At 29.7% G+C, this 24,460-nt stretch overlaps 1 protein-coding gene across 2 annotated transcripts in view; it reads left to right on the top strand.

Annotated features, from left to right (window-relative positions):
* Positions 1 to 24,460, top strand: part of LOC106473352 (putative leucine-rich repeat-containing protein DDB_G0290503) — a 101,586-nt gene that overhangs the window by 54,035 nt on the left and 23,091 nt on the right. For both annotated transcript variants that reach the window (XM_022402743.1, XM_013934037.2), the window contains exons 11-20: positions 1,084 to 1,201; positions 2,356 to 2,534; positions 3,720 to 3,966; positions 6,020 to 6,104; positions 6,842 to 6,937; positions 9,275 to 9,597; positions 12,125 to 12,234; positions 13,067 to 13,130; positions 15,800 to 15,871; positions 20,831 to 20,949. In XM_022402743.1, coding sequence (XP_022258451.1) covers positions 1,084 to 1,201; positions 2,356 to 2,534; positions 3,720 to 3,966; positions 6,020 to 6,104; positions 6,842 to 6,937; positions 9,275 to 9,597; positions 12,125 to 12,234; positions 13,067 to 13,130; positions 15,800 to 15,871; positions 20,831 to 20,949 — 1,413 coding nt within the window. The remainder of the gene's footprint in view (positions 1 to 1,083; positions 1,202 to 2,355; positions 2,535 to 3,719; positions 3,967 to 6,019; positions 6,105 to 6,841; positions 6,938 to 9,274; positions 9,598 to 12,124; positions 12,235 to 13,066; positions 13,131 to 15,799; positions 15,872 to 20,830; positions 20,950 to 24,460) is intronic.

Below are 24,460 nucleotides of genomic sequence, written 5' to 3'. Positions count from 1 at the left end.
CATATATATAAAGCTTAGATTCCATTTTAGTAATTTATGTATTATCTATATTTTGAAATGCATATTTGAAAGGTAAATGAATTTTTCTGTCAAAAAAGACTTGAGAGAAAAAATAAGGGTTAGGTAACTAAGAATGCACAAGTCCAAAGCTGCATGTGTGAAAATGTATGGAAATGTTCCCAGTGTGAGGTGTCACTTTTCAGGTCTGAAAAAAAAAAAGATATATCGTACAAGCCTGGCAGTAAAACTATAAAATGAAAAAAGTATAATTTAAGTTTTACAATTTTATAAAGACAAGTAGGAATCGATATATATATATATATATATATATATAGACACACACACACCTAAACTAGCTAGCTAAAATAATATAGTAAGTTTTAATGCTACGAACAATATTAAAACAAGAATGTCAAAACTAAAAAAACTGGGTAACTAAAAAGTTTTAAAAATTTATCCCTACCTTGGCAAATCACTGTAATTATGTTAGTCTGAGCCAAAGTAAGGAAGTGAGGGTACCCAACTGATAAAACAATGAATCTTAATCTGTATAAGTAAGAGCAGTTAGCCTATATTTAGTCTTTATGAGTTTGGTTTTGAATTAAATAAGTAGCATGATCTAATCAGAAGTTAATATTAATTTAGAATTTTTGTTTTTGCATTTACATTTTATTTATCCTGAAAAACAACAATAATAAACATACATTTCCCCTACTGTAAAGTTTTAATGGCATAGAGTACCAAAGATTGTTTTTATTTTGAAGTACTTGAATTTGAAATTAATGTACAAAATCCATAAGTTTACAATTTCTATTTGCTCTATATTATTGAAAGTTTCTTCTCCTACCTATCCCCCAGTGTCTCAACAATAAGCTCAGGGTTTATAATACTAAAATTTGAGTTTGATCCTCATAACACTATCTGATAGCCAATTGTGTAGTTTTGCACTTAAACAAAATTTCTACTTAACTCTGATTAGAATTTTGTCTTAGGCCTGTAAAGCTTTTGTTAGAATATTCAAATGTAAAAAGCTCTTCTGATTTGAAAATAACAAATTTTAGTGAGAACTTCTTTCTCTAACAGGATACCGAAGCAAACCCTCTTTGTAGGAGGCTACAGCTTAAAGACATCATTGCAACAGGTTTTCAAAGATTAACAAAATATCCTCTTCTTTTAGAAAATGTGGCAAAATATACATCACGTAAGTGAAAACAACTCTCCAATAATTTAATCTCTCTTCATGCAATTTCTAATGTTAGAGCTTAATTAGTGGTAAAACTGTTTTAAAATTAGCTCTAAATATATATATATAATAAGAAAAAAACTCGATGTCTTGAAGTCTAGATTTTATAATAGTTAAACATGTAACTGTTTCTTTAAAAATAAAAAAACATGACATGATTTAAAGTTTCTGAGGTTTTAAAGTTATGCCAAATTCACATTAAATTTTCATGATAAAGTTAATTTCAAGATTTGTATGAAATTTTTGGAATGTTTGAATACTGAGTTTTGTGTACATATAATATATAATTATGTCTGACAACTTTGCTTAGGGGGCTAGAACTTAGTAATTTGAAGGCCTTGAAAGTAATTGAAAATCCAAATTTTATTGGAAAAGTGTTTGATAATCATTGAATTTGTGCGCCAAACAGCATATATCTTTTTAAAATGTCAGTAAAATTTGACTATATAACTAATTAATTTGATATAAAGATGACATAGGTCTCTTAGCCATTGTTCATGGTGTCATCTTTAAAAAACAAAAATGAAATAAAAATTTAAGTTTTATTTTAAGGTTATATAGTTATGGACCCCATGTTAGTGTGTAAACATTTTAATTTTTTAGTCCTTGAATTTTAGATCTATAATGTTGTACAAACACTTTTTCCTTTGGAAGCATCTATGAGTCACTGATGCTTGCCAAAATTTGTGAAGATAGATATTGGATATTTGGAATTATAGTAATCATTAATTCTTAAAAATGGGGACAGTCCGAGACCCTATGCAAGTAGAGTTAAATTAATGTACCTCACAAAAAACATTAAAATCCTTTTTTTTTGTGGATGAAAATAAAAATTAGTAATATTTTTAACACCCTAGAGGTTTTTAATTTCTAGTTTGATGTTATACAAATGCTTCAGAATTCCTGAACTAAATTACCCTACACACTCAAGTTGAGGAATGGATAAATTACTTGTAATTTTCTTTAAGTACTTATTGTTATTATGAAACTATCTGTAATGTAACTGGTAGTATATTCATGCTTGGTACAGACTATTATTTATTAATCAATAACGAAGGTAAAAACAGTTTCTTCTTGAAAACATAGTGCACTGTTTTTTTTTTTTTTTACAGAAAAGTCTGAAGAACATGGCAAGTTACTACGAGCAGTGGACTGCAGCAAGCAGATCTTGGCACATGTAAACCAAGCTGTGAAGGAGGCAGAAAACGAGCACAGACTCAGTGAGCTTCAGAAGAAAATAGACAGAACTGCCTTTGAGAAAGTTGAAGCTTCTATTGTTCATTCCTATCGTGTAAGTCACCATTTTATGAACAGGACATTTGGCAATAAAACTGTAATAAGAAAGAAATTTGCCTATTGTGGATAATTGATTTCATGCTATAAAGCAGCCGAGAACTGCAGTTCTTAAGTACATCACCTTTCACTAGCCAATAGTGCGTCACCTAGGTGGAAACTAGTTAGCCTCTAACACTAATTTAAAAGAAGAATAGATAGATGTGTATTAAAAAAAATCACTACATCTGATATTTTTATAAGCTGTTTATTTAGTTCTGTTTGTTATTATAGAGAATGAATATAAAAATAAGAATAAAACTGTGAGAGATTTAAACCCATAACCTGTTATAAGTTTCTTGGATGTATGAAAAGACATATTGAATATCTATTCTGCTGAGTAAAAAACTTCCATATTTATTTAATGCGTGGAGAAGTATTCTGTGAATAGTTACAGAGGTCAAAACTTTTAACAACAACAAAAAGGATATATTTTAAAGAAGAGTACTTAATATTTAATGTAGTTCAAACATTAACTATATCCTGTCTTTATAATGTATGTTCTCTTGACAAAACACTTTACCGGAAAATATTATTTTATAAATATAACTAAGTCATTCATATATTGAATTTCATGTTCTTCTTATTCTTGTCAGACTTCACTGAAGACCCAAAACGTTTAATAATTACAAATTTAACATAATTTAAATACTAAATCTGGACAAAAATGTATGTTTTTAAACCTATGTGATGAAGTTTTTGACAGCTTTGTATGATATAGTCTGAAGAAAGCTTTAAGTTGAACCACATTGTTTACATCCCCACAAAAAGAAGAAAAAATACTTAATTCAGAATAACAACTGAGATTATTTCAAAGCATCTTTTAGATGATGCCAGAAATGCCATTTTTATTTTATTGTAAATTTTAAAAGAACTGAAAGCTCTTCAGAAAATTAATATAACAAATTTCAAGAAAGACCTTTTTGCAAGATGTTCTTTTAAGAAACTTTAATTACATAATCATATGTCTTCACAAAATTATTTAATGTACAGAGAAATTTGCAGCATTTATGAAACGAAAAATATTCATTTTAATCTTTACTTGACAATAGTGATATGACTTGTAAATTATTTTTTATTACATAGTTTATTTATAATTTTTAAATAAATTAACTTCTTATATGAAAACGTTCTCAATTTCCAGCATCTTGACCTTACCAAGCACAAGTTAATCCAGGAGGGTCCTCTAATCTGGAGGCTGCACAAACAGAAAACCATTGAGATGCATGTTGTGCTACTAGAAGAGATCCTTTTACTGCTACAGAAACAAGATGATAAGCTGCAGCTGAAATTCCATAACAACAATCTAACTTCAGGCCGGGAAGACACCAAAGTCACTCACAGTCCAGTTCTTCGTGTGCAAAACCTTTTTACAAGAAATGTTGCAACAGGTATTTTATTGTTTCTGTAATTGTTAACTATAATCCTTAATGTAAACAAAGCAGTTTCATAAAATTTAATGTTTAGAATACTTTAGGTGGTGGAATATAACGTTTAGTAGTATTACGTGTGATATTATATCATAATAAAACTGATGATCATTTGTACCAAGTCATTTTTGCTAAACACCTATATTGGGCCCAGAAAGTAACGATGTGACTTAAATAATTTTATTATTTGTTTTATTGTGGTGTTAATTATATATTATGTTACTACTAGTTTTACAAAGGAATTGTGGATCAGGAATGTTTTTTATTCCTTTCTTTTTAGAAATAATCTTGTAAAGTGCTACATGGATTGCAGAAATTTTCTTGTAATGAGTTTTTAAGATTAAAATATTCTGAGTGGATTTTTAATTTGTGTATCATCAACTAAAGGTGAATGATTATCACCTTAAGTTTTGATTGGTCTCTTGGACTGACCCCCAATGTTAATGATATACATATGCTAGAACTCAGAATTTACTGAGTTTCTTAGTGGCTTCACAAAATTTGACAAGCTTTTAGTAAATATTACAAGTCTGTTGTACACAAATGAATTTCAAATTTCTATCTCTCGTTTTTCTCTACCCTAACACTAACTATGGTGATATCATCAATGTATAGTAAAATGAAAAGTTTAAAAAATGAAATAAAGTTAATAATGCATTTTTTTATCTTCTTTGAATGCATAATTGTTTTAATATTTTCAAATTACATGTCTTCATAATTTCAGCTGTTAACCTTTTCACATCTTTATATTAAAATTTTATGGTTTCACTCCCTGAGTTTATAATTAGAGCAGTTTGTCTCTCTTTCGAAAACAATAAATAACAGCAGGAGCTTGTTAGCTTTTTCATGAACAGCACATAAAGAGAGAGAGAGAGAGCACATGAATTTTGCACTCATCGGTATAACTGTGCTAGGCCTCACTTTTTCTCACTAAAAATATTTATATCAGTCATGAGAAGAGAATGTTCCATAAACTACTATAATTTCTGTGGATATCTAACTAAGCTATACATAGGGTAAAATAATTCCTTAATCATTTGATGCACCATAATCAGATCACCCACAAACAGTAAATTCCATTAATTATGGCTTTACTGTGGTAAAATGAAAGAAGTCATAAGATTTATGTAGAGGAAAATCTGCTTTTGCTATTTTTATAAACATGCACATTAATTATGTGAAGTTGATTAGCAATCAATCTCAAAAGACAAAGAAAGATGGGCAGGTCTTCTCTGGTGGTTGTGACAAATTTATTAATATCTCGACAAGTCAAGAAGGTAGGGGTTTACATTTTGTATTTATGCATAGTTTGTGTTTCTAATTGGTTGGAAAATGTAGAACTCTAACATTAAAGTTATAAAAACCTGAAGTGGAGAATTCAGAGCACAAACACATTGTGGGACACAAAAAAGTGAAGATTAAAAATGTTTTGAGTGTTTCCTTTTGAAATTAAGAAATTAACACAGATGATATAAATATTTAAATTATAATATAGGTTTTGATGTCAAGTTTATTGACATAACATTGATAATAAAGGTTATTAATTAGCTTTAGAATGTAACACTGTAAAGGTCATGACATGTGCAAAAGGGCCACTCTTGTACTTTAAATGTCTAAATCAGTTGAAATTTTATAACATTTCTGTCAATTTTTCTTGTCTCATAATACAGTTATTGAACAACAATGTCCATTAAAATTTACTAGGTATTGTGTTAAATAGTTAAAGATTATTATATCTTGTGTTAATATGATTAAGTATATTAGATCCTGTGTGTAAATTAAGTAATTTATTAAATTTTATGTGTTAATCAATTAAAGTTACTAGATTTTCTCCTGAATCATTATACATCAATATTAGAAAAGTAACACTTGATCCAAATTTTTATTATTTTATTCATTTTCATCAACTAGGAATGTAAGTTGTGTTATAGGTAATAAGTAAGTTACCATGGAAAAAAAAAAGAGTTTGTGGTAAGGTTAAGAAGATTAAGTTTTGATTTTCATTTAATTATAGATAGCAAAGCATTTTTTATTGTTTCCACGTCTGAACAACATGCAATCTATGAATTTGTTGCCTCTTCAACTTCAGAAAGAAAAAAGTGAGATTTTATTTTTCTTACTTGCATCAATGTGCACGTACTATACTTTATTGTAAACATTTGATACAGAAAAACAAGTACTTCTTTGTTTTTCTAACTACTGTATTAAAATAGATTTTTGTTGTGTATGTTCATACATTGTGATGTTTTTGATCAGTAAGAAGCTGTGAGCTCTAAGGTATTGTTTTATGTACTTATTTTGTTATCTATCGAAAAACTTAAACACATAGTTAAAAATAATTTTAAAATATTTTGAGTTTCTTTTTTCTTCAAAATTTACATGTATATAAATGTGCCGTGACTGCTATCTATAAATCTGCTGTCCATATAATAGTTGTAACATTCATTCCTTGAGAGTGTCATTCCATTAAAGTAAATAGTGCATCTTATTATGTTAAACCATAATACAGTGTTAGATCTGTCTCAATTAACTACTTTTTAATTTATTAATGTTATTGTTTTGTAACAGTGTTTAAAACTTCATGCATAATATTAAGCATCTACAGTATCATTTGCCTATTGGAAAATAGATTGTAAACTGGATAAATTTCTATATTTAACATTCAAAGCATTGCTTAACTATAGCAACACTTTAGACTTTAGGCAAAGAAGAAATAAAGAAATATTTTAAATTTTTATAATTTATTAACCAGCTTTAAAACAGTGAATTATTGCTGATTTAGTAGATAATAAAAGTACTAAATATTGATGATATTGCTGCTACATTTATATTACAGGTGGCTAAGATGCATTGCAGAAGCTGTCGAGGCTCAAAAAGCCAAATCTAAAGATGGCTCATCGGGAAGAGATGAATATTTACAGAAGAACAAATTGTAAGCTATTTACATGTTATTCAGTGTTTCATCTTGTAGCTAGGCTTTGCACTGCCAGGTGATTATGGCGCTTGATTCACAATCTGTGGGTTGTGGGTTTGAATACCCATCCCATCAAACATGCTCACCTTTTCAGCCATGGGGCATTATAATGTGACAGTCAATCCAATTATTTATTGATAAAATAGTAGCCCAAGAGTTGGCGGTATGGGTGGTGACTACTATCTGCCTTCCCTCTAGTCTTTCACTCATAACTTAGGGATGGCTAGTGCAGATAGCCCTTGTGTAGCTTTTCACGAAATTCCAAACAAACCAAACCAATTCATCTTGTAGCCAGCCTTCTCAAGAAACAGTATAGAGCAGTGAATCTTACAGTGTGTATAAGTGTTAGAAATAGGTGGAAAGCAAAGTATTATTAGGACATACCATGAAGGTTAGAAGCTAAAATGTTAAAATTTACATTTTCTGGAGATTTTGATAATTGTTTTCATATGTTCGGTAATCTATTTAACATTGAGAGTTTCAAATAATAAATTGTTTTGTTGCAGTCGGTAATTGGAGTTTTCAGTATCTAAGATTTTGTTTTCAGAACCAGCTTTCTATAACTGTAGCCTTTTTGAGTGGTTCTTGTTGGATATCACGTGCATCCAGAAAAATGGCTTTATGATTTATCTATTGTGGGTGCTGAGCTCATCCAAAGATTTTGTTTGAAGAACCTGTGTTTGGACATCAAGTGACTGTTTGATTAATATGTTCTGTAAAATCTGGAGAACCCAAAATCGTGTGTGAACTACCAAACTGTGGACTGATGCATTTCAGGGAGTCTGGAGAACATAGAATGGTGTTTGAACTATCAAACTGTATATTGGGTCATTTCGGAGAGTCTGGAGAACCCAGAATTGTCTGTGAACAATCAAACTGTAGTTTGATAATTCAGGGAGTCTAAATAACTTAGAGTGGTGTTTGAATACCAAACTGCAAGTTGATACCTTTCTGGGAGTCTGGAGAACCTAGAATGGTGATTGATTTAAAAAACACTGGTTTGTTGTAGCCTGTTATGTAGGTACATTTTGGGGAACTGCAGAACTCAGAATTGTGTATGAATTACCAAACCCTGGATGGTCGTGGTCTTAAACTGCTAAACTTTGAATAATTGTGGTTTATATGATTGGTATATTTTGAGGAATCTGGAGACCACAAGAATGATATTTGAATTATCAAATTGATTTGTTGTGGTGTTCTGCTTTATTATTATGTTTTGGGGAATGTACAAAACCCAGAATGGTCCTTTAACTGCTAAACTTTGAATCGTAGTGGCCTGTTTGATTGGTATGTTTTGGGGGATCTACAGAACTCAAAGTTGTTTTTGAATTTCCATACTCTTGGTTGGTGCATTTTGGGGTACCTAGAGACACCAGAATGACATTTGAATTACCAGACTCTGGATTGTCATGACCCATTTGAGAAAATGTTTAAGATCTTTTGTGTTTTCAAAGTTAGCAAATCGTTTGTTAAACTTTTGTCTCCTATAAACTTATGTGGACCAGATGGAGTTGAGAATATTAGCAATCAGTGGACTAGTCTGTGAATTTCATGAAATTATGACTTCTGCTTAATTTAGGAAATCTGTTACGTAGTGGCTAGCTCTAGACATAAGAATATCAAAATGTACAATGCTTGTTAAACTAATTCTATAAAACAGAACAAATCCTTGAAGTGAAAATTATAGACTGAGTTTCTTACTTAATTTTCAAAATTATAAGAAGTTGTTTTTCTAGAGTCAAACTATTATGAATATATATTTTTAATTGGATTACATATTTGAAGTTATAACAAAATTGTTTAAAATCCATTTTGTGTGAAATAAATGGTCCTAATAGCTTACATTAGTGGAAATGGTATAACAAGAAAGTAATCGTAATGGCTTGTGTTAATGTGAAAAAGATAACAGTTATTCTAATGGCTTATGTCAAGCTATAAGCAATCTGTTACAGAATCTACTTATTTTTAGAAAGTGGTAAAATCCCACTTTTATAATTAGGGATGGCTATTTGATGATAACTCCTCTATAGCATTGCATGAAATTCTGAACGAACAAACAAAAACCATTTGCCTTTTGTTCATGAAAAAGGAATAATAGTGGTTATATTGGCTTATGTTTGGTGTAAAAGAGACAATATAAGTGATTCTGATGGCTCATGTTAATGTGGAAGAAAGGGTATAAAAGTTATTCTGATAATTTATTTTGTTTAAAAGGGGCTTTTTTGGTCATAGTTGATACACTATAGATTATTTGAGTTTCAAAAGAAAACTTAAACACTTTTACTGTTTGTCTAGGATGTCTGTGTCTTTAGAGTCATCACATTCTACATCAAGCATTGGTGTGGAATCTACCGAGACAGAAGAGCCTAGTGATGATCTCTCTCTTGATGCTTTTCCTCTATCTGAAACAGAAATATCTAGTCTCAACCATTCTACTGCAGATGACCATGCTCATTCCTTATCATCGCAGAGCAAAGACACTTGTTCCTCTTGCAGCTCATTTGAAAAGATTGAGCTGTTTAATGTGTCAACTGAGTCACAACTGATCAACCCATTAGAAATTGAAGTCAGTAAAGGCCCTGTTGTGCAAACTGCAGAATCTGTAGTCACCCCAGTCGGTAAAATTATTTTTGTCTTTTTGATTGATTATGTTTTATGAATTAAATATTAATATAGTATAAGAGTTGGTATAATTATTTTTGCCATTATAAACTTTGCAGTTAATTGCTGTCTTTCAATCTGTTACATGTAAAAACCTAAATAAGATCCCAGTTTGCCCCTGAAGAAGAAAGGTTCACCTTTCAAAAGTGCTCGGGTTATAGGGTTTTTATTCAAACCTACATTTTGAATAATTGGATTGATACTAATTTACCTCTCAAGCAACTGTAGGACAAAGTACAAATTTTCTTTTGCCTTATACAACTGTATCAGATAGAAGAGGCTAGAACCCACAATGAGTTGTTTGGTCTGTGCTATTTCCTTTGTCGTGGACTTCATAGATATGAATGATTACCTTCTTTGTAGGTGTCAAATTACTATTGTAAAGTAGTTGTTTACAGAAATTGATCTTACAAAATAATTACTTGAACAAAATAAACACACACAAAAACCCATGAAGTTAATTTATTATCTTTCCGTAGCTTGCAAGCAGTATAAAACCGTTAATAACTTACACTGTTTCGAATGCAGCACGAAATGAGCCTTGTGATGTTCCAACAAAAAAGTTTAGAAATTTCTATTCTACATCAGGATGAAAGAGAGTTCTATGGCCAAGAGACTGTGAGAAAATAAATGATCCAAAATTTTAGATGATATATCTATGATTTTGACAACTTTGGATGTAAAAAAATTATAATAAAAAATGTGTGGACAGTTGAAGTTTACAGGTCTTGACAACTCCAACTTCAAAAATTCAGTTTTTAATCTATCTTTTCTAAATTTAAATTTCAATTTGTTTTAAATTTATGCATTTCTAGCTTTGTTTCATATTTTAACAAGTTGTCTCTGTGCAGGTGTAAAATTTATTTATTTATGTAACCTGAATAAAAAAAATTCCAAAAGGAGGCTAAAAATTGACATTTAAGGTTAAAATTCAGTTTTTTTTAAATTATTTCATCGAAAATAAATATTAATAAAACTTTATAAAAAGAATGTTTAAAACCCCAAAATTTCAATTGTAATTTTATTTTGTAGAAAATGTATGGGGATACATCACAAATAATTTTTCAAAATATGATGTTGCAAATTTTCTCAAAGTTCAATCCAGATTACCTGGGCTGGAAAGGGTTAATTACTTACTTAAAATACAAAATAGTCATTGACTGAAGAGTTTTTTCAACATACCTTCAGAGTAGATTTTTAGGGTTTGTATTTTGTTTTTTCATTATGTTTGTCTAGCTTTTCATACCCTGTGTAACAGCTATTGTGAGTAATATATCAAAGGTAGAGCACAATTAATTTCTGAAAAGTAGATAATTAGCTACATTTTTTTTATACCATCATTAAGGTCGTTTCTGAATGCAGACTACAAGAAAAATCTAATTGTATGTAACAGTGACAAGATATTATTGTAAACAATAGAGGCCAGTTGTTGTCATAGGCAGCAGTAGCTAGATGTCTTATGCAGCAGTAGGCAGATGTTTAAAACTTTTCTTAGCCTTATGGATAGGCTAAAGTTGATCATGTGCTTTAGGTGTATCATTATAAAAGATATATATAGTTTCAACTGCTGAATATGTTTTATCAAATGTATCATATAATTTGAGTTGCACAGAATCCTTGGTTTTCAAAATCTTGATTAACATGGAGTAAATTAAATTACTCCATAAATATGTTCACTCATATTCATAAACTTTAATATTTTGTTAACCTTCACTTGAAACATCTTTGGTTAGCCTTTCATGTAGTTGAGGGTAATGAAGTTAATTATTTCAGTCTCTAAGTGATCAAAACTTTTTTCATATTATATGTGTTACTGGTGTTGTTAACAAATGTGTTTAGTTGCTGTGCCTTTAAAACATTTCAGTAAAAATTTTAAAGATGATAAGGTATTTACTGGTTGTTGCCTCCAGATTGGTTGCCCTGGAGAAATTTCAACTAAATTTCTTATTATAACAAAGTTTATATATGGGATGGGTTCCCATGAAGGTTCTTTAGTTAGTAAAATTTCTAAAGGTTAAATGAAAGTAAACAAATAAACCATACTTTTCGAATAAAGTATTAGAACAAAAAACTACTGTACTAGTTTTGATGCTTTCATGTGTTCCCTTCAATCTTACATTTTACGTTTAAGATAATATAGTTTTTGCAGGTTGGTTGCATCCAGATTGGTTGATATGGAGAAATTTCTTAAGATAAGTTTTTACTAGTTGTTGAGGTTAATTGTCATAAGTTGATTATTTAGTAAGTCCAAAGTGATCACAAATATTTACATTTCTTAAATTGAATGATTTAAAGTTTTAAAAGTCTGAAATCTGAAATTATTTTGTGATTTTTAAAAAAAAAAGTTTACTTTTTCAAAAGGGTTCAGATATTGAAATGTCCATATAAAAAATCAACTGAAGATGTTGTAGTATAATTTTTGAAAAAGAAATGCCTTTGAAACTGGAGAAAATTTTGATAAATTGCAAAAATATTCTTATCTAGAACTGGTAACTTGCAAAGATGAAGAGACTACAAATGATTCGAGAGAGGAAGAAGATCTTGTTTCACACATTTTTCAAGTTCCTATAGAGGAAATGGAGCATGCAGCTGAGGTAGGACAGAAATTAACACCTATTTTTATTTATTTTTAAAGACTTAGTAGAGATATTAGCTTGAGAAAATGACCAATAAATTGCACTCTTGTTATTTTAGGTAGATAGTGAAAATTTCCCTCACAAAGGTTTGAACATACATTTTACATGTTTTAATTGAAAGAAAACTTGAATGTAGGATTTGAACCAGGTAAAATGCCAAAATATTATCTTTAGCTCTTTCATCATGTTATTACATGTCCAATATTCCAATCTCTACAGCACCTGAAAAAGTGGCATTAATTCAAACTGCTGTAAACATGTTGTCTTTTAATTTGTTAACCAATATCTCAAGTTTGTGGACATGTAGAATCAAATGCTGGTGGACCAGAAGATGAAATAACAGCAGAGCTGTGGGATGACGATTTGTGATAATGAAGTAAAATAAAGTTTTTAAAAATATATTTCATGTTGCTATATTTACCAATAAAGTTTACCATGAGGAGCTTTTACTCCCCTTTTGTTTCTAGTGAAAAAGGAATAACAGTGCTTCTGATGGCTTATGTTAGTGTAAAGACACGATATAAGTGTTTGTTTTAGAGATGGAAAACTGTAATCATGATCATTGAATTGTCAATTAGTACAATATAAGCTGTTGAGTTATGGCTTTTACATTTTATAGATTCATCAGGGTTTACTCTATCTGACTGTAAGTTACGGTTTTGATGGATAATATACTTTAACATTTATGACAAAAATCACATAAATTGCATTAAACCATGACTTAGATTAAGATTATTTTGTTATGTTAATATTTTCAGTTGTGGTTATCACTTTTTATTTATTTTTACAGACTGTAAAAGAATTTGAAGGTGAAAAAAGAATGAAGGATCTAATTCTGGCATCCATTTATCAAGGTAGTAATTTCTTAAACCATCTAAATTAGTATTTAGTCATAAATAATGTGATGTAGCGGCAGGTTTTTTCCCCTTTGAATAACTAGTAAATGTCAGTATTATTGTCCGATGTAATTCACTTGAGGTATTGCCATTGCTTTCATAAAAAGTAGTGTACTTCAAACATTTACTGTTACATTTGAGTTCTAATATAAAGTGGTCTAGAGAATTAACCCTCTCACTAAAGTTAAGTCAAAGTTTGTGCATCAAGAACTTTTACAGACTTACATTCAAAATTTAATTAAACTACTTGATTATCAATGTATATGAATAAACTTGGCATCAGAGTGTAGTTAATAAGTCAAATTTCAAAATTATATCAGTTTTAAGCTAATTAGTTAAAATTATTTAACTAGTTGATGTCCCTGTTCAATGCACTGAGAAGATATAGAGGGGGCCAAAACATGTTTGCATGTCTTTCAGCATCCATTTGTCTTTGGTTTGTTTCTCCAGGAACTTCATTTGACCGCATTAGTTGTTTTCACTTTGTATTTTAGTTTTATTCAGAATTTTACTTTAGAATTTATTTCATTGAAATTATTAGAAATGTTTAGTACAATTGAAAAACTGGGGTGAGTTGATGTTCTAAATGTGTCATCTTACAATTTGAATGTTAACCAGTATCTCAACTCCCTGATTTAATCTATAATGGTGTTTAACTCTGTTAAGATATATGAAGATTACTAGTGGGTTATGTAACCTCTGTGAAATTTCTTTCCAAAAATGAAACTATTAGATGAAATTGTTTGAATCCAATCTTGGTAGGTATTTAGGTTTAATAACCCAGGGGTGGTCAGAGATTAAAGTTATCTCTCTTTGCCCCTTTCTTGACTTGTAGATAATTTTAGAGATTGTGGTGGTTAAAGTTCGGGGAATGAGCTATGAATTAAAATTGTTTGAAATTTGACAAGAACTTTCTTAAAAGTATGTAGTTTCAGAAAAATAAAATACTCAATTTTTATTTTTTTACTATTTCCAATAAAAATTTGTTATTTAACATAGTTATTTGCACTCAGTCTTTGAAAAGTTCACCTGCAAGGTTATTTTCATGTTAAGTTTTTACATTTTACTTGCATAATCTGTAGACCTCCTAAATGAATATCAAAAATATTTTATTTGCCATTTTCTGTACATTATCACTAACTAACTAACTATTATCATCACTGTACAGTGCAATGAAATGTTTAAAATTAAGAAGTAGAAATTATATATACCTTTTAGCTCTTCATTGATTAATCTTACAATATCTTCTTTGGGTCATTATGCATAATTTCACATCTTTACTTTTTCACTTATAGTTTATTTTTATATTTTATTTTCCTTTTGTGTTCTTTATCTTTGATTATTTATGTTGACGCACATCGAGTGCCCATGGGCAATATAACTTTTACATAGGCAGAGACAGTTTTAGCCTCTGGCAGAATTTTGTTTGCTCTTGCCAACTTTATGATAGCTGGTTGAGTGAGCCAAAGCATAGAATAAATTTTAAAAAATCATTAATTCTTTCAATTATAAATTTTAAAATACATAATTAACTAAAATATAAAAATAAAATCTTAAATGCAAAATAACTGTCAGTCAAACTAATGTGTATAAGGAGAGACAAACAGCCAAGGATAAGAACAATGATGTCCAACAATATACTTGAGAATTGTATACCCACATAGTCAATGTTAACATTGTGGTAGAAGATAATTTACAAGAAAGATTCTGCAAAATCTGCTCTTTCTATTGGTTATAAACATCCCATTCAGTTAAAAACTTTTGCTTAGCAACACAGCTTCTACTTTGCAAGTGGGCATGGCTTATCTTTTTACAACTGTTTCATCCAGGACAAGTTCTTGGAATGTTCTCAAGTTACTTGTAAACAACTGGTGTACACTGTACTTTGAATATCTGAATGGAAACGTTTTTACACACACAGTTTCTTCTGTACCAGTTCTTAAAGTTGATAATTGTAACCACAATGGTACCCATGGAAAAAGAAACTGCAATTTTCCTTATTTGTTTAGAGGTTTCTTTTGAAAAATTAATGAAAACTTAGATAATACGCAACTTTGAATTATAATGTACTTGATAATAATAATTTCATCAAAATACATTGACAGTAAAATGGTTTAATTAAATGTTGAATGTAATACTTTAAGATGTGCAGAAAGGAATTTAAAAATGGCATGGTCCTGATAGGGTTAGAGCTTGTTGTAAATATGATCATTTATATACTTATATACAAAAACAAAAAATATATAAAAATAATAATAAAATCTCGACTTGAAAGTGAGACTTTCATATGAGAATCAAGTCCATATAGAGTTAGGGTAGAGAAAAAAACAGATAAAACATAAAGTTTTGCTGAAAAAAAAAGTGGTTATGTAAATGTAATATGAAAATCGTATTTCACTTGGAGCAGTCAACACTTGATTAAAATATCTTGTGAGATTTCATGAAAATACACAAAACATATTAAAAGTTATTGTATGGAAACTCTGACTTTTACTTTGTGATAGCAAAATCAGACACAGTGACCACCTCCATATTGACAGAGTTAAGATACTAACCTTTCTTTTGCTGATAGATATTATTGTTATTATAACTTGTCTGCATGTTAAGGTTTATCATTATCATTTCAGCCAATCAGCTTACTGCATTAGTCAGAGAAGTCCTGAGAGTGTCAGATGATGAAAGTGTCTATAGTAAAGAAGGTGAGCATCAGATATGTTAAATAACCTGTATTTTTTTAATATGAACTGAAATTATAAGATTGTATACTGGAACTTTGAACTTGGTTTGGGTATCATTTGTACTTTTCAACAATAAAATACTTCTTCATTGAAAACGATGTATGTCAACATTTACACTACTATACTTAAAATGGGGAAAAAAAAAATTCAGCTGTATTGTATCAAGTATATCTTGATCATGGTTAATGCATAATATATCATTACCAGATGAAACAGTGCATTCTAATCAATATAGTTAATATAGTTTGTATGGTATATTTGATTAGCTATGCTTTTTACTGGTTATATATGTTTCGTTTTGTTAGTTATGTAAGTACAATAGAACATCGATTAACGGGCACTGCGCCATGAAAGGAGCTTTTCAGCCTCTTGCTTTTTCTACTATTTGTAACCAAAGTAAATCTTGCAGTATCATGTACCTCAATATTCTGGACTAAGGACATTGTCTTTTGTCTCATTCTTTATATGGGCACTCGATAAAGCAGGCTGTTAACTGTTTTGCTGTGGGCAGGTTAAAGTGCATATCATGATCTTTTAGAGAGTTATTTTCAAAATTTTAGTAAATAACTTTACTATTACTCAAAATTTTAGTAAATAACTTTACTATTACTCAAAACACTGTAAGTACTCAAAATCAATGGCTTAAGTATATGCCTCTACAGCCCCCCACAATTGTGGGGAGGAGTGAGCTAAGAAGGGCCTGACAAACTTAAGAATTGTCTACAAGGGTAGAGACATACAATTTTATTTGTGTGAACTAAAGGATGGTTGCACTATTTTGTGAAGTTAATATCAAACAGCCCAAATATTTTGATTAACAAGTGGCATGAAAAAATATAAATAAATATTTAAAATGATGGCAAAATCGGTGGCATAAGTATTCCTTCACATCCACTAAAATTGTGGGGAGGAGTGAGCCAAAAGAGGGCCTGAAAGGTCTGACAAACTTAAGAACTGCAGACAAGAGGAGAGACATACAATTTTATTTTGTGAACTAAAGGATGGTTGAACTATTTTTGTGAAGTTAACAATATCAACCAGCCAGAATTGTTACTACAATTATAGGAAAATAAATGTAGGGTGCCCAATTAGTTTTTTGTGTATTTTTCAGAGACTGAGTAAAATTAATATTTGTATGTTGTACTTAATTGTTAATATATGTGATTATCTTTATTATAATAAGTATTTCACCAAATATTTTCAGCTTTTTCCTATTGTGATGCTGTTACTTAACATTAAGATCTGGTTCAGCTAGCACAGTAGTGCAAATCCTTTTGTTTGTAGATTATATGAATTTCAAGTGCTTTTATTGCTTAACACTTTAAAAGCCAGTCCAGTTAGTACAGTATTTGAAAGATCAGTATTTTTGTATTTTATTCTGAATTTTCTGAAGTGTTCATATTGTCATACACATAAAGATCCAGACGAGTTAGCACAGTAATGATAAAACTGTATTTTTCTGAATTTCCTGAAGTGCTTATATTACTTTACACTTTAAGATCCAGACCAATTAGCAAAGTAATTAAAAGCTGTATTTTTTTTAGATTTCCTGAAGTTCTATCATTATAACCCTCTGCAACTGAGTGGGTCAAAGTGTGCATATCACATTTTTAGAGTTATGTTAAAAATTTGATTAACTTTATTATCAATGTATGTCAGTAGATTTGACATCAAAATATAATTTACAATTCAAATTGTAATATTATATGTTTTGATATGTTAATTTTAAAAGAACAAAATTTAAATAAATTCCCCAGCTTCACTTCTGTATCACATGGCTCTTCTTCGCTGAAATTGCTTGTTTTGGATTTTCTTACTACTGCTATATGATCTTCTACATTTGGTATAAGTTACACACTTACTGAATAGGTATTATTAAGTCATTTATAGTCTCCAGTCTTCTTGCTTTACTGAGATATTAGCCAGAAAGTCAAACCCACAAGCCATACCCCTACTGTCACATCCTGTCTTTCAAAAAATGTATGTAATTCTCTCTGACACTTAACCTGACTATAATATGTTTATAACCAATAGAAAAAGCAAATTGTACACTATTTAAATCTAATGATAGGTTGTTTTGTTTATGTCATAAAAGTAAATAATTTGCCATCAAAGCTTGGTGAGTTTAGAGATGCTGTTGATCCAAGAAGTAATGAAATTTTCTTAACCCATTTACGGGTTAGTTAGAAAGCTAAGTAAATTGCAATAATTTTCATACAACCTGATCTAGTAAGTGAAATGTTTTTAATTTTCTAAATTCATATTTAAAAGCTACATGAATTATGTTTTTGGACAACAAACATTGTAGGGAAAAAAAAAGGTTAAGAGATCAGGCACTTCAGTCAGATAGACCTAGAGTTAAGGTACGTTCAAAATTTCTTGCTTTTTATTTATTGTAATCTTTAACAAAAGTAACTAATTAAAGAAAATTAAAAACCTATTTGGTTATGCAAGAAAAATGAAAAAAGGTAGTTATAAATATTTTTTTCATTATCATTCCTTGAGAAACTCACAAGAAACATATTTAGTTAGACATCATATGATGTAACCTGAATCTTTACCATAAACTCTCCATACTCCCACTGACTTATTTCTTATCTTGGTTGGAAGAGCAATAAAACAATGAAAGCAGTTGTGAAGAGTAAAGAGGACCAAAGATATTTGAGTCCTCAGTTCCAACATCTATGATTCAATCTTATGAACATTATATTTTATTACAGGATAAATGGATAATGATGAAACTGAAACAACATGTTCAACATACAAAGTTCTACATCTGCTTAACTTTTGGAGGTCATGGTTCAAAGATTAAGGTCAAAGGCAAATTCACTGTTTATGACTCAATATCCTTTGTGTCACGAATATTGTCCATTATTTTCTTTCAATTTACAGGGCATTTTGTATTTCATGAAATAGAAAACATACATATTGTTAGGGAAAGTGACACAAAATTACTGTTTACAACCTTCAGACAATTGGTGTACTTTACAAAATATCACTAAAGGATATAGAAGAAATGCCAAAAGCCTTTGTGAAGCATGGATATCTGTCAGACAGTAGAGATTGTACAACTGAAAGCAGATTTGTTGGTTATGTACTTCAAAGATGTGCTATCTGATTCAGTTTAACAATACTTGCATATCCTGATTTTCACAGAAACTCATTTGACATGACAGATAGACTAGCACACTATCTCAGACTTCAGACCGTTTATGAAAGAAAAATATTCAAGGAGGATGTTTAATGGAGTTACAATGTATATTAATAATTCACAATGCTATCTCATTTCAACCTAGAGATTTTGTGCATCAATGCTCTTGACAAATCTGCATCCTCAACAAGAACTGTTTTATTCTACCATTCTCCAACATTACCCCCAGAAAGTATTTCTGTCTGATCTTCATTATAGTCTACAACATCTGCAAGAGACTGATTTGAGTCTTATTCAATGTTGAAAAAAATTGTGACATGTTCACTTTAAAGCAGTCACTCAGCCTACCCACAAATCAGGATCATGTTTAGACTATATCTGTGTGTCACTCCAGGCGGTTGCTGTGACATCATTAATTCTTCAATATTATTGAGAACTCTCTTTTTTTCTTTTTGTACACGATCAGATTTAAATTCAGGAACTAAACACATCATCAATAGGTTCTACATCATGATATTGGGTTGACTTAAACATACAGCATAACATTAATGGGGGCATAGGTGTTTCATTAATAAAACTTGTACTTGTTAATCCTATGATCTGTGTCAGCTGCACAATATGACATTGAAATTTTCTTAAAATTTCATAGCCTCTATATTTCAAGCTAATTAATTGGTTCAAAGATGACAAGTAACTAGTTAGAACTAACACAAAGTAATAATGGAATACATAGTATGGAACATCAATTTATTTATTAAAGTTACCTGATGATTTAAACTACATTAATAGCAAAAACTAAGTTTAACTGAAACAGCAGTTTGGATTTTGGTAATATATTCGTAGGATCCATGCATTTTAACAGTAAAATGTAGAAACTGGAAATCAATATTCTATTTTCATGTGTGTGTGACATTTAGTTGTAAAGTTAAAAAGAAAAAGGAATAACTTTTAACAGTCTGATATTGGACTTGTTTATTTTTCTGTTAGCTTGAGTATCAAGCTTAAGACAGTACAGGTTCATTCATAATTACAGAAGAACCCATGATAAGGGTTCTTGAATATAACAAGTGTAAACAGAGTGATTTAGGAAAAGAAAATTAAGGTAGCTTTAGTTATGAATCTAAGAGATGTAAAGAAAGTTATTCTGTAGAAGATAATTGAAATAGGTTTAGTTACAAATGTAACACACATAAAGAAAGGGACTCAGAAGAAGGAAGCTGAAATGGGTTTAGTTAAAATCTAACAGATGTAAAAAAGTTACTCAGAGGAAGAAAGCTGGACTGTGTTTAGTTATGGATGTAACAAATGTAAACAAAGTGACTCAAGTTAAGAAACTGAACTGTGTTTAGTTAATATGTAACAGATGAAAGAAAGGGACTCTGAAAAAGGACACTGAACTGTGTTTAGTTATGGATGTAACAAATGTAAACAAAGTGACTCAAGTTAAGAAACATGAACTGTGTTTAGTTAATATATAACAGATGAAAGAAAGGGACTCTGAAAAAGGAAGCTGAACTGGGTTTAGTTATCAGTTTAACAGATGTAAATAAAGTAAATCAGAAGAAGGAATTTGAATGTGTTACACATGTAACAGGTGCAAACAAAATGACCTGAAGAAAGAAACCCCCTTTGTTATATCATTTATTTATTTTGCCTGTAGCTAGAACTTTTTATGTTTGGAATGTATCTAAAGAGCAAAATGTCTTAATGAGTAGAAAGTTAATAAAATGATAATAGAGTTCTCTGTTTTTTTCTTTCCATGATTGAAGAGAGTGTTGTTGCCCACTTGGAAACATCGTCAGCAGCTGTTGCAAGGAAGAGCATCGTTCCTTCAGAAAGATTAATGAACATATCCAACGCTTTAAATAAGAATTTGACACAACTATTGGTAAGTTAAGTGATGTTATGTATTCACTTATGTACCAAACAAATACAAAATTAACCATATGAAAGATGAAATCCTTACCATTTTATACAGTTCAGTTATAAAGATTTCACTGAATTGATCATACTAAGCTATTTTGACATTTTATGTGTAAAATTGAAATATAACTTGTATGGACATGTTGAATAATTTTAAGCATTATATAAAGCCTTTCAGACTGTTAAAGAATCATCATAGTTTAACCATTATGACTTGTCATTTTTTGTCAACAAATATGTACTATACCCAAGCTATTACTTACAGCAAAGAAGGAATATTTAAAACTGCAGTGAATGTTATTTATCTTGTATGAGCAACAGTTTGTTTTGCTGTGTTGTGTGAATGTTATTGTTAAAAATAACTGTTTATCAAAACAATATTAGAACTAACAGTTTACTTAATAAATAATATTGCTAACTTAATATACTCTCCTCTTTGTCTAGGAATATGCATTGCCTTAAAACAGAAACTTATAACGATTTGAGTGAATTGGTTTATCATCAGTTTGTTCCTTCATTGATATTGGTATTTCAGCCATAATCCCAATGGAGAATAAACTTCCCAAACCAATAACTTGAAGCAGAACATGTTATCATATAATAATACCACCATCTTATTTTTTAAATATTAAAAACAGTTCAGCAGTATTTATGTTATTAAGAGAAATGTCTTTATGATGTAATCTATAAAAATTCTCTCTTTCTCTTACTTATTACAGATCCACTTTTATTCAAAAATTCAGTTATTAATAATACATCAGACTAGAATATATAATATACAGAAAGCTTATGCTTATATTGGAGCATGTGAGAAGCTTTTAACTCTTTCAACATGGGCTCGATCCCTGGGATCAACCTTGTAACCATTTTGTGCTTGTTATAGTTTTCATGCTATATCTTTTTAATTAGTAAACGAATGTTAATGAAATTTGGCACATTATCAGTAAACATTACAATGCTTTTACATGCAAAATTTCACATTTTTTAATTAAGTCTTAATGTTTGTAAAGCAGTATTTTTCTCATGCTTTTTGTTTCTTTTCGCATGTTGTCTATCTAACTTAACATTACAATGCTTTTACATGCAAAATTTCACATTTTTTAATTAAGTCTTAATGTTTGTAAAGCAGTATTTTTCTCATGCTTTTTGTTTCTTTTCGCATGTTGTCTATCTAACTTGTAAAGTAATTTTCATTTTAAGATTAAAAATACTTTTATACATCAGAAAATTTTCTAATTTCACAAGCAAAATATATATAATGTACAGATATCAAACATTTCTTAAGAAAAAACTATATTTTATCTATTATTTTCAGAAATGAATATCTGTATGGGTTTGGTAGATTTGACTGATCTTGTAACCACCATAAACAATTAGGAAATAAATATAGATTATGCTTCTTTCATTCTAGAATGAGCACAAATTATAACATGAAAAACATAAGTGTTTAGACTAAATAGCTTAAATCTCAAAAAATTATACAGTTACGTATATCTATTATTTTTATTATATTGACCTTTCAGTCGTGCTTGGCTAACAATACAGAAATTACAATGATGTGGTACACGTGCACTTGTGTTACCGTATCCAATCATATAAAACTGACCTTTAGTCTTTACAAAGTGACCTGTTTTGTAAGATACAGTTACATTTCAATTATTATACATTATATATGTATATAGGTTATTGCTATTTTGAAATAAGTTCTTAAACTTATGTTTCTTAAAACAGAACAGTAAATAAAGAAGTAAATCAAACAATTATCTCTTCCAGTTATGACCTTTGTACTTGGTTGCTGCTTGACGTAGGTTGCTAAGTCTTTAAAAATTTTGCACATGGAGGATATGAAACAAAATAAATTTTTTTTAGGTTTTATATATACATTTGAATAACTAAAAAAATCATAAATTACTACATCAATATCATAGATTTTCACTATAATTAATCAAGCTTAGTAACTAAGAAGTATTTTAGTCTAGAAAAATAGGAAATTTTGAGCAGACTAAAGACACACCCTACCTACTTGAAATATTGGTTCAAAAGAAAGAAATTGCACCAAGCCTGTTAACATGGCTGGGAAAGCCACAAGGGGGACATTCTAAGCTTATGATTGGCTATTCATGTCATATATAGAAGTAAGTGTATATAAGGGAGCATTTCCAAAAATTCAAGACAGGTGGGTGGGGTGCCACTGTGTTTGATTTATTACACAAGCAATATCTTAGCAAATAGAAAAAAAAATAAGATGTTTTTATTTGATATTCTAACTTGTCAATATCTTAAATTTTAGTTTCTAATTCCTATGAAACTATAGACTTAGTATTTTGACTTCATAAAAATCTAATTAAACCAGTGCTGCATTCAACATACCACGTGACACACAAAAATCGATGTTTGTGTTTTTTCAATATTTACTTTTAAATTAAGAAATTGAGTGATGTATAGTACCCAAATCTGAATTATAATCTACAGTTTGATACAAAACGTATTGACATAAATTCATGAAATAGTAGTTCAATAAAATTATGAGTCAACAAACGAGATGACATGGCCTTTCACCCATGACCTAACTTGAAAGAGTTAATGAGTATAACTAATTAGATCTACATTTCTTACATTTTTCCTTATATATTTCAGACTAAATTATTTCATCAATTGGGTACCATTGCTATTAGCAGCATTTTTGGCTGAAATCCCAATAATACCTCACTTGGGTAAGCTTAGGAGATTTTGGTTACTTCTAAATAATCTTTAGTACAATAACAATAATGAAAAATTAAAATAATAAGCAGAAAGAACACTCTCCAAACTATGCAATTCTGATAGTCATTTGTAATTGTCTTTAGATGGAAAGCCGGAGTTTTACTGGAAATGTTAAAGTTTGTTGACTAAGTCAGAGCTTGTCAAAATTTTCCAATATCATCCACTCCTGCAAGTTTTTCACAACTGCTCACTCACCCCGGTTCAAAAAAAAAGACATAAAATTACTAAATTAAAACACAACATTATTTATTAGGAATTATATATACACACATAAATCTACAACTAGAATGAATACAACATAAAATAAAAGAAAGCCCCTGGGTGAATTTACTGGAAATGTTAAAGTTTGTTGACTAAGTCAGTGCTTGTCAAAATTTTCCAATATCATCCACTCCTGCAAGTTTTTCACAACAGCTCACTCACCCCAGTTCAAAAAAAAGACATAAAAGTACTAAATTAAAACACAGCATTATTTATTAGGAATTATATATACACACATAAATCTACAACTAGAATGAATACAACATAAAATAAAAGAAAGCCCCTGGGTGAATTTAATTTTCTCTCTTATACATTTTGTATAATTATTGTATCAGAAGAACTTTAATAAATATTGGTTGACATAATGTTTGTTTGTTTGTAATTATGCCCAAAGCTACACAAGGGCTATCTGTGCTCTGTCCACCACGGGTATCGAAACCCGGTTGCTAGCA

The sequence above is a fragment of the Limulus polyphemus genome, unplaced genomic scaffold, assembly GCF_000517525.1.
Source record: "Limulus polyphemus unplaced genomic scaffold, Limulus_polyphemus-2.1.2 Scaffold128, whole genome shotgun sequence".
NCBI classification, from domain to species: domain Eukaryota; kingdom Metazoa; phylum Arthropoda; class Merostomata; order Xiphosura; family Limulidae; genus Limulus; species Limulus polyphemus.
This window is presented reverse-complemented; position numbering and strand designations above follow the sequence as displayed.